The 11,886-nt window shown below is 32.2% G+C and overlaps 1 protein-coding gene across 3 annotated transcripts in view; it reads left to right on the top strand.

Moving 5' to 3' along the window:
• The window catches only part of LRRIQ1 (leucine rich repeats and IQ motif containing 1), a 203,870-nt gene extending 192,493 nt beyond the window's left edge, over positions 1–11,377 (top strand). For 2 of the 3 annotated variants that reach the window (XM_077748145.1, XM_077748146.1), the window contains one exon: positions 3,729–3,825. In XM_077748145.1, coding sequence (XP_077604271.1) covers positions 3,729–3,766 — 38 coding nt within the window. In that variant the 3' untranslated portion in view covers positions 3,767–3,825. Of the gene's footprint in view, positions 1–3,728; positions 3,826–11,217 lie in introns of those variants that run through there. The other variant, XM_077748144.1, reaches the window with a different exon arrangement.
• The last annotated feature ends 509 nt before the right edge of the window (positions 11,378–11,886 follow it).

Below are 11,886 nucleotides of genomic sequence, written 5' to 3' on the forward strand. Positions count from 1 at the left end.
TGTCCTCTTTAAGGGAAATTTCAGATTTTCAGTTTATAAGACTGTGTGAAAGGGACACCTGAGTGGTTGAGCTTTAGGCTCTTGATTTTGGCTCAGGTCACGATCCCAGGGTTATGGGTCATGATCCTAGGATCACCCATGTTGGGCTCCATGCTGAGGAAAGCCTGCTTAGGATTCTCTCTTTCCCTCTGCCCCCCTCCCTTGCTCATGCATGTGCTCTCTGTCTAAAATAAATTTAAAATAATAATAACTATATACATATATACACATACTATATATATATACTGTATATATATGTATATATATACATATAGCATATGTATATAGTTATTATTATTATATATATAGTATATGTATATATATGTATATAGTTATTATTATTATAAGAACACACACACACACAGACATATATATGAAGGGTGCCTGGGCGTCTTGGTTGGTAAGTGTTTTCTGACTCTTGTTTTCAGCTCAGGTCATGGTCTCACAGTTTTGTGAGTTCAAGCCCCTCATTGGCGCTGCTAGCACAGAGCCTGCTTGAGGATTCTCTCTCCCTCTCTCTCTGCCCCTTCCCCACTCATACTGTCTCTATCTTTCGCAAATAAAGAAATAAAAATTAAGGGAGACTGGGTGGCTCAGTTGATTAAATGTCTGACTGTAGCTCAGGTTATGATCTCATGGTTCATGAGTTCGAGCACTTCATCGAGCTCTGTGTTGTCAGTGCAGAGCCAGTTTGGATCCTCTATCTCCCCCTCTCTCTCTCTGCCTCTCCCTTGATTGCTTTTTCTCAAAAATAAACATTATAAATAAAAAACAAAAATTAAATATATATATAAGAATGTGTGAAAGGTGGCCTTGCTTTTATTTTTTTAATTTTTTAATGTTTATTTTTGAGAGAGAGAGACACACACACACACAGAGTGTGCGCAGGGGGAGGGGCAGAGAGAGAGGCAAACAGAATCAGAAGCAGGCTCCAGGCTCTAAACTGTCAGCATAAAGCCCAACGCACAACTCAAACACACAAACCATGAGATCATGACCTAAGCCGAAGTCATATGCTTAACCTATTGAGCCACCCAGGTGACCCATGGTCTTGCTTTTAAATCTGATGATTCCTACACCTAATATAGTAGAGAACCAGGCTTATAGTTTCTCCTGAAGTGTATTTTGAATAGAACTCTTGTCTATTTATGGGCCAAAACTAGAAGGAAACAGAAGCATTCTCCTTTTGTTAAGGGTTCCCTTTTTGAAGATGAAGTTAATTTTAATAACATTTTAAATTCACCTTGAATGAATTGTACTTTGGAAGTTCTTTGTGGCTGTCCTAGGTGATTCTGTGTTAGAGAGATAATTTCAAATTCAATTAAATATCAAAATTCTGTTTCAAACTGCAGGTCAGCCTCTCTACCTTAATATAGCAAATGTTGCAAATGTTTTAAGAAGCAAAGCTTAAATTACACATAGGAGTGAAATCTTACGGTATTTGTCTTTCTCTGATTGACTTATTTCACTCAGTTTATGCTCTCAAGCTCCATCCACATCTTGGAAATGGCAAAATTTCATTCTTTTTTAATGGCTGAATAATATTCCATTATATGTATACACCACGTATTCTTTAATCCATTCATCAGTTAATGGGCATTTGGGTCCTTTCCAATTTTTGGCTATCTGCTGCTTTAAACATCCTGGTGCATGAACAGAGGGGGAAACAAAGAGAAGGAAACCAGAGAACAAACTGAGGATTGATTGAGGGAGATGGGTGGGGGATGGGATAAATGGATGATGGGCATTAAGGAAAGCACTTGTTATGATGAGCACTGGGTGTGGTATGTGATGAATCACTAAATTCTACACCTGAAACAATATTACACTGTATGAAAATAAACTGGAATTTAAATAAAAACTTGGAAAAGGAAAAAAAAGTAAAGCTTAAATTTATTTTCAAAAATTAAAAAAGCCATTATTCAAAAATACAAGCGATATCTCTTATGTGAAATGGTTTTGGTTTCTCTCTGAAAGTATTAATAACAAACTCTACCCAATGCAAAGTGTTAAGGAGTTGCAGTGTTAATTTTTAAGTTGAGAAGACCCACATCTGTTGTTACCAGCTGTCATTCTCCACTCTTAAAGTAAGAAAACTTGACTAGATGAGAAAGATAATTATATTCTCCAAAGAGACATTTCTAAATTTAAACACATGGATTACTCTAGGCTGTCCTTAGGAACTTATCTTTAGTAAGTCAGTCTGAGTAACATTTGTTTCTAAGAATATCTTGAAATAGACTACACAATGGGGGTCATTCAGTGCTCTCAAAACTAGGGGCCCCTGGTATTTTTTAGGAAATTATAGCTTTGGTAATGGGCTAGCTCCTGTTGTTCAAAACCATTTAGGGAACATTTTCCAACAAAAAGTAGATGGAGATATCCATGCTATTTTGTCCCGTGCCAGCTAGAATATAATAGCATTCCTATCACAGAGTCTCTTACTTTTAAAGGAAGAGAAAATCATAATTATTTAACACTTTCATAGTACCAAGTTTCTTACTTAGATCATAAAGCTAGAATTTTACATAAATACCAGGTAAAAAATATAGATAGATGATAGATATATAGCTAGATAGCTAGATGATAGATAGATAGATAGATAGATAGATAGATACATACATACATACATACATACATACATACATACATACATTGGTAACAGAGAAGTTTACCTCCTAATTATTGACACATTACCATTTTCATTCAGTTAGTTACAAGCATGATCTTCAAACTGTAAAACAGTAGAAGTAATAGTTATAAGTATAGATATAAATGATTTATTTTAATTTAAACATAGAATACCAATTACTGACACTTCATTGCTGGATTTACCTCCCCATTTTTCATCTTGTTGCTTTGCAAGACCTCTGTCATCCCACTGGGAACCTGCATCTCCTTCAAACATCACCTTTTTGAAAGCCCTGAGATCTCTAGTTAGCAATCTCACCTCTGGCAGCTCTGCTACGTCCTACTGATCCCTTACTGTGTATAACTCAAATTTACAAATCAGTGGACTTTTCTCACTGGATGCTTAGAAATGTTTGACATATAACTTAATTTTCTGTCATATAGAGTGGTCAAAAGGTGAGTAAAAGTTACATTTAATCATGTACCCCCTTGCATAGTTTTCAGTGTAAACTGAAACTATACATAAAAAGAATAAATTAAGTTTTTGGTTCAATTGTCCAGTAATTAGCATATTGGTTTTACTTGTACCTGGCCTTTCAAAAAATCTAGATCATTACATCGTTCGGATATATTTTATTCATATACTATCTTGGAAAAACATATAATCTCTATTATGCCATATTAAATTTTGCAAAGTTCAGAAGAGACACTACTCACTAATATTACTTAATTAAAGTGCGTGTTCATGTAATACAGCCAAAGTCAACTCAAATATGGGAATATTCTTTGAACAACTTCAAAAATTCTGGTACCAACTAGTTTACAAAGGAGTAAGTGGAGAGACACTGTCACAAGCAAAGGATAAAGTCTGAAATAAACTTCTCGTCATTCCTAAATTTTATAAAAAGATGTTTGGGGTATAAGATCATATAAAAATATAAGTGGGTATAGATATGGATACAGGTATAGAAATACCTTTCTTTTGTATTTCTTCACTTACAAAAATTGAGGATTGTATTGTTTTCAGTGATACATTTTATTCATTTTTTGTTCCATAGGCCTTATCTCCAAGTACTGGACAGCTCTTTCCCTCTGACATTTGCTCCTAATGATTTTCTTTATGGTACTATTACATTAGAGGTATATTTATTTCTATTAAACATGGTGTTGTCTTCTTTATAAAAACCTTAGTCATAATGAAGCCAAGTTTCAATTGTGTTACAGTCACATATCTTTGGAAAAATAGTTTAGTGGTATTACCTCAGTTTCCCCATTTTGAAAATGAGAGTGATGTGTATCTTGTAGAGTTTTAATGGGGACTGAAAGAGATGGCAAAATAAAGTGTTAAGCAAGGGTTTGAGCATAGTGGACACTTACATCCGTGCAACATGACATTTTCAGGAAAGTATGAGTGATCTGACAAGGACAGAGAATTGAAGAGCAAGTGGGAAAACATGGGCAATAATATATAATACTTCTAATAGTTTTGAAGTAAAAAGTAATATAACTGTGCTCAAGCAAAAATTTTATTGATGTTAAATGCATAATGAAGAGATTTTAAACATGTGCACTGTAATAATACTTTTAATTATCTGGCATACTCAATAGCATTTAGTTTGATGGTGTCCTAGCTACAAAATCTTCTAATAAAATAACTGCATGATACCACTATCTATGCCAATTGTTGCAAAAATTTATTGTACAAGAACAAAAATTGACTAAACTAAACTAAAACTTAACTAAAACTAAAGTTCAGTTTAAAACTAAAAATTGACTGTCATAATTTCCATTTAAATGATTCAAACTTCCATCCCACTATAGATGTTATGTTTTTGCCCAGATAAAAAGAAGGTCAATATAAGACTTTATAAACAATTATGACCAACTTATTCTTGTTCTGTATTTGAAATCTGACTTTGCTTGTCCTCTTTTTTTTGTCTGAAGTATTTGATTTAAAGTAACATGTCAATAAAGAAGGGCTACATCACATAGATTTTTTTTCATTTTTGTTCAGCAAGAGTTGGTCTCTAACAATGTAAAATTTTAAACTGTAAAGGCTCTTTTTATTATTGCTTAACACATTAACTCTGACTTTTCTTGGTCTCAATTTTTTTTTTTTGGCAGAAGCCTTAAAAATACACCTTTGTTAGATCTTGATATTTTGATCCTGAACTTTTAAAATTAATCAAACAAACACGTTAACCTTAACACTTTAACCCTTAAAACTTTCCCATAACCAGAACTAGATAATCAAAATTAATTACTGCTATGCGAAGATCATGTTTACATGGTTGATGGAATCATCTAATGCATTTGCCCTACAAATCTAGTACAGGGTAGGCATGTAATAAATAGCTGTTGATTTAATGTCCTATAATTTAATGCCTATTTCCAAGATCTGAGACAATTTAATGAAATAGTCAACAATGATTCCAGTTACATATAACAGTTATTAGTAAGCACATAACAATGCGTATAGATCTAACACAGTAGTTGGTTTTATCAGCAGTTGACATTATCCAGAGAATGACATATTTCAACTATATTTGAGTGAGGAAACTAGTTGTACTACATTGTACAACTAGTACAAATGCACAAATGTAGTTGTCAACTACATTTAGTCTTTGTAAAACAAACAAAAAAACATGTATTTTTCACACTTTTGAGGACAGGATCCATGTATGCTCTATTGATAACAGATTAAAGCATCATGTTTTTAACTGTAGTATTCTAGTTCTTATGCCTTTCATTCATGTTCATTTCCTTTTTGAAATAGCTGCTATACTCTGACATATTTTTGGGAGGTTGTTGTTGCTTTCAAACCAATTTCTTACACTAGCTAATGTGGTGAGTAAATAAATGGGTATGGTCAAATGTGAAATGCATTTGTCAAGTGAATGAAACTGAAGTGCAATAATATAATAAATCCTCAGGCTAGCCATGTTTATTGTTGCCAAATGTCTCCCTGCTAAGAGCTAATAAGCATGAAAAGGGATAATGAAAGTTTCCATGAAAAGTTTTTGGGAAATCTATCCACAAGTCTTCAATATCTGGGAAAATGGAAATAAGTATTTTTTTTTATACAAGTTCCATATGAGGACTGTAAAGATGAACTATTAGAATAGAGTAAAATAGAAAGCAACTACAGTGTGATAGTTACTAATATGATTTGGCACATGGAAGAAAACAAAGGAATATCCACTACAAGGCAGAATAGAAGAGTGCCTGCTATAAAATATGCACTGAATAAATACGTGTTGAATGAATGTGTAAATAAAAGGAAGATTTTAAATTAAAGCTTTCAAAGACCCCAGTGATCTTGAAAATCTAATTTGGGTTTTAAATGTTTAAGTTCCAAAGGATAACTGCTTAATGATAAACATTTCAAGATTTACTTGAAGTGCATATTTTTGCTAAAGGTTTGCTTTGGCTAAATTAATTAACATGGGAAAGTGAGGGGTAAAACAAGATTATTTGAAATTAAGAGTTGTTACATAAGAACAGAATTATGTCAAAGAAATGGACATATCAATTAAGATGAAAAATACTCTCAATCGTTAGCATCATTTATACCATTATTCTTTAATGGCAAACACTTACGGACAGTTGATTGTAAACACAATGAATTGAATTGAGTCCCGCAGAAAACAGTAAAAAAAAAAAAAAAAAAAAAATTAAAGGAGTTGGGAATAGACCTTACCTGAATTGACAAGAGTAAAGGGACATATGACCTGATTTTTAGAAACAAGTGTGCAGTAGAAAATGGATGGCTGGGTAGCTTTTAGATTGTTAACTCCCTAGTGAGTTACACTTCTTTCCCCCTAGTCAATTTAGAAGTCTAAACACTCAATTAGTATCTACCAGTTTAGTGGGAAGCCAGAAAATTGCACTAACCAAAGTTATATAGAATAGCTAACAATGGAAATAAGGGTCTTAGTTCATTTAAGGGTCACATGACAGAAGGCACACCTAGTTCTGAAAAAGAAATCACAAAACATATTTATATTTTACAACCAAAAATAAATCACTCAAAAAACATTCCTCCAGAAAAAATAAATAAAAATAATGTTGAACAATATGAGTATGAGAACCACAGAATTATATAATTAAGACCATATTTTTAGCACCACATCCTAGTTATCTTTGTGCAGAGACAGCGACAAGGTATCTTAAAGAAGAAAACAACAAAATAGTGTATTAGAAATAGTAAATACCCGGTGAACAGTGCATACTATAAGGAGGCCTTAAAAATACTAGATCAAATATGAAGCATAGCTATTGTAAAAGATCAAGAAATAGGCAAAATACAAAAGTAAAAATCTATATAATATCTATCAAAATAAGATTCCTCACTCTCTTTAGTATCTATTAGCTTTTATGCTCATTAGAAATTGCTTTAAAATAAATATACATAGTCAAAATAAATTATATGTGCCTGATTTAGAAATAATAGGCATCATGATTTTTATCAACGATAGTGAATACTGTGGCTATTTTGTTTCAAACCTGATTTTCGTAGTCATTTGTCTCTTAAATATTGGGGAAGAAGAATATTGGAGGTGCCATTGTCCAATTGAAATATTGAGAAACAGAATTTTTATTACCATTTTTATGTTACAGAAAAAATTTTAGTCACTGAAAAAGCTTGAAAACCATTTCAGAAACAAGCAAAATCATCAGGATTAATGAGAAAATGTGAATATAATATAAACCTGTTACTTGTTTTATTTTCATTCTCAGTGTTAGACTTTAAACTAACTGAAGTTCACTGTGAATGGTCATTATAATTCAAAGTTGGACATAGCAATGACCTTAAAAAACAACTGTTATTTGAACACTGTAATAACTACTCAACCTCAGACTTACCCAGTGTAACTCATTCACAGCCTTAAATTGATATAAACACTTTGCTGCTAAAAATTTGTTCTGGTCACTTTCATTAAATGTTGAATTTTATTTTTCTCCATGCTTTACTTGTGCTGTATCTGCTGTTAAGCAATACAATATGGGAAGGGCTTTGAAATGATTTCTATATCCAGACACATAGTGTTGGGTTTATCGATGAAAATCCAATGACGTATCACTATACATCATGAAATTTCTGTTTTGACCGGTTTAACGAAGTTTTTTTTCCTACATACCAGGAGAGTCACTCAAAGCATTTTACATATTAAATTACTTATCAAAACATAGCATATATAGACCTTGACATTTGTTAAAGAACCAAGGATTTAACCAAAAAAAAAATCTTAAAGGACCAGAACAAATCTTTAGCAGAACACAGATTATGTGGCAAAGAAGTGACTTATTGGGAGATAGAGCATACTTATCAAGACCTACTTTCAGCATATATGTAAGAAACTGATTGTTTAATTTGTATGATCACCTGCAAATATGGGCCAGGCTGTTGTTAAAGAAACATAAAATCTATAACCATAATGTCGCAGGAAAGACACAAAAACTGTTAAAGGTCCTTCAGTCAGATTTTTTTTATTCCAGGAGCCCATCAGTAGGTCTAGCTCTTATGTCAGTTTTTTGAGGTAAGAATCTCCCACTATTGTATTTTCATGTGGGTAAGTAATTTTAAAATGATTATACATTGACTGTATTAAATTGCTTCTTTATTTTCTTTTTTTCCCCATTTCTAGAGTAGTTATAGGACAAAGTAATGGCTTTAAAATGAATGCCAATATGTGGTTCCTTTATAGATGTGTTGTTTTACTCTTCGATTTATGTTCCATGTATCTGGTGGTTCAAGAATTTATATGACAACAGCAAGACTGTCACTAAATGCAATGAGAGAATACGCTACATTGATTACTGTGCAAATTATTTATTTATAAGTAGCAAAACAATAAAATGAGAGCTTTTAATCACTTCAAGAATATATTTAAAAAAAACTATGTGTATATGTAAGTATTTCTGTAATTTTAAGGACTAATTTCCTACAGCATTTTCATTCCACTGAAAATATACTTCAAAATTGCTATAAAGCTGTTTTGTAATATCACACAATATGTTTTTAAAATTATTTGCCAAAGGAATTACACTAAACAATAAAAAAAATTACAAATAGCCTCTTAAAATACAGTTACATCATGTTTAAGTACAAAAAGACTTGAAGATTCATCAACAGCTTCAAAATAACAAAGACAACAGAACAATATTAGGGGGAAAAACTGTACCATACAGTAAATTCGTAGTCAATAGAAAAATCCTTTAGAAGGCAGACTATTAAAAATGAGCATTTGGTCTAAAGAAAAGCCATGTTTTAATGCAATTTAGTTTATTTCATTTTGATATAATTATTTTAGAAGTATATGACATTATAAATATTTAAATACTTTTAGAGTCTCCCTCCTTACGTATTATTTATTATCTTTGATAAGCTTAGAGCAAAAGCATTAAATAGTACAGCTTTATACTATTAAGATACTTTCATTAAAAATATTACCCAATAATGAACTATGTTATTGGACTATATTTTAAAATATATACTAACTTGTGCATATTATCTTGAATAATGCTTGCAAAGAAATTCAGTTAGTTTTCTTTGTTGGAAGAAAACATTTGTGTCAGCCATTTGTGGAAATCTGCTTACCCTTTTATTAATTGCTGTTTTTGTCTTAAATAAATATATCTGAATTCTGAATGTGTTCCAGTTCTCAGACCTCCCTGCTCCCCTGCCCCTTCAGCCCCCGCTTTCTCCTGAAATTATGTATTGTCCTAAAAACATACTTGCTATCCAGGAAATTGTTCATTCATTAAAGAATTTTTACTGCTGGGGCAAGGTGAGGGTTTGGTGTTACTATTGTTTTCTAAGATAGACCAAAGGAGATATTTTATTCTGTTCTTTGAAAAAATATATTTTCAATATGTAACTAGCAAGTAGAAAGAGGATAAGCTGTTAGGATGCTTTCTTTCACTTTTTTAGGCCACTATTTTGTCATTAGGAAATTCTTGCTTTTCTGCACTAGTAATACTCCGGTTGCTTGCAAGTTCTTGTGGTTTCACAAAGGACTACAGATGGACTTACAGGGAATAGCTTAAAGCATGCTAAAACCGGGCCAGCACTTGAAAACCAACTTTACCTCAGGTCCCTCTGCCTCCGTTTGCCTTTGAGTGCCAGCTCTGAAGGTCTCTAAACTCCCGAGCTACGTTCTGTCTTCTAATTCCATTACCGACGTGGGCTGGATCCACACACATTACCCTCTCTGTGCCTAGCTTACCCCTCCCCACTTTTTCTTTCCTGCCTTTCAGTAATATTCTTTCCGTAGAATAAAGTCAAATACGCTACCTTTATAGAGGTTAATCAACTTGAATTTGTTTTCCTAGTCACAGTTTTAATATAAAAATCCAAAAAACAAAAACTTTTACGCATAAAATGGGCTTTTACAATCAATATTCACCATCATGCTGCACCAATTTTGAAATTAAGGCAAATTTTCACAAACTGTCTAATGTTTCCTAACTTTTCTATTTTAGACATATATTTTTTTAATATTTTAAGTTTTGGTTTGGAAAGTACTAATTTTTTTTTTTTAAATTAGATATTCCCCTCCTAAACTTCTTTAAAGCACAGACGCATCACATTGAAGAGTCACGTGGTTTGAACCTTTGCCTCAAGCCAGTACTAAAGGAGCTCTGGAATTCCTCTCTGATGCTTTTCAAACCCTTTCCCCCCAGATACAGCCCTGTGCTTGCGTAATCCTCAGGAGATTTAAAGCAGATGATAATAATTCTTTAATAGTATTTTTGATACGGCATCTTGAGATCTCGCTGAGTAAATATTCCTAGTCCACTATCCCATTCCTTCAACTACTATTTATTTTTAGCCTCTAACAATTTTTGATACTTTTCTCTGGATATTCTAAACTGTCAACTATAAATAAAAACTTCTTCCATCTTACAGCACCTGTTTGCAAAGCACTCTCACAGACCTGCCACGATTGCAGTATAATCAAAAAGGCAATCTTCACAATGACCCTATAACGCACTGATTATTTCCCTCATTTATAAACTAAGGCTCAGAAAGGTGGTAACCCGTCCAGAGTCACAAAGTTGTGTCTTACGCAGCCAGACTAGAACCCATGAATATCTTTAGATTCTAGAATGAATATATTTTCTGTTTTACCAAGAATTCTTCTTTCTGAAGAAGTCCTAAATTCAATAGAACTATTTCTAAAACTAATTATAACATATTTATGAAAATAAAAACAGGTATAAAAATTTAAACTATGAAAATTTAAATACCTAAGAACTAGAAAGATGTATCATCTCAGTCTTGAAATACCAGTCTTGATTTGTAGATAGAAGAAAACGTATCTATTTAATTTTTCCAATCATTTCCTTTTATTTAATCTAAATGAACTTTATACCAAACCTTGATTATTTTTCAAACAAAAAGGGAACTCAATATGCTTTTCTTAAACTCAAAGATCATGTAGTTCTAAAACGCACATTGTTGACAAGTCTATTTCTTACTTTAAAACATAATTTTACTTGGATCAAGTTAAGTGAAAGTGTACATTTAATATCACTGTCTAGGTTTTTCAATTAAGGGAATACTTGCACCAATGGTAACAAATACGAGACCTTCTAAGAAAGAACGCATGTCATTCCGTGACTATCCTGTACAACTCAGTGGTGGATGGGGAAGTGGCAAAAAGAAGGCGAAAACTTCAAACTAATTCTTCAAGCTTCAGCATTCAAAACATATGGCACACGGTTTTCTCGAGAGATCTATGGATATCTGGTCATGTTACCAATTGAATACAAGGTTTTAGAGTACTGTGTTTAATTTGTATTATTATACTTACTCCACAGTTTTGTTTTCTGGTGGAGTTATCTGATTTCCCATCTATAAAAAACAGTTTAGTTATTGTTTCTATGTTTATGAGGAATGGCCCCCAGAATTAATTCTTAAAATATTGTAATGGAATTTGCATATCCAATTTCTTCTTTTGTTTAAAGATTTTGTGACATATGTATTAAAGATGGTTTTTGTTACCAGTAAGAAGTTGTAATACCATACACATATTGTAAGAGAATATAACTATAATTTATTGACATTGTTTATAGTATTCATGAATAATTTATATGTTAATAAATTTTATTTTACTAGATTATTATAACTGGATATTTCAAAGATAAAATTGATCTATAAAATATTTAGAATAGTTGATAAAAATGGCCTTTAATTTTATTTTACCTTAA

This window comes from Crocuta crocuta, unplaced genomic scaffold (genome assembly GCF_008692635.1).
Source record: "Crocuta crocuta isolate KB4526 unplaced genomic scaffold, BGI_CrCroc_1.0 scaffold79, whole genome shotgun sequence".
Taxonomy (NCBI): Eukaryota; Metazoa; Chordata; class Mammalia; order Carnivora; family Hyaenidae; genus Crocuta; species Crocuta crocuta.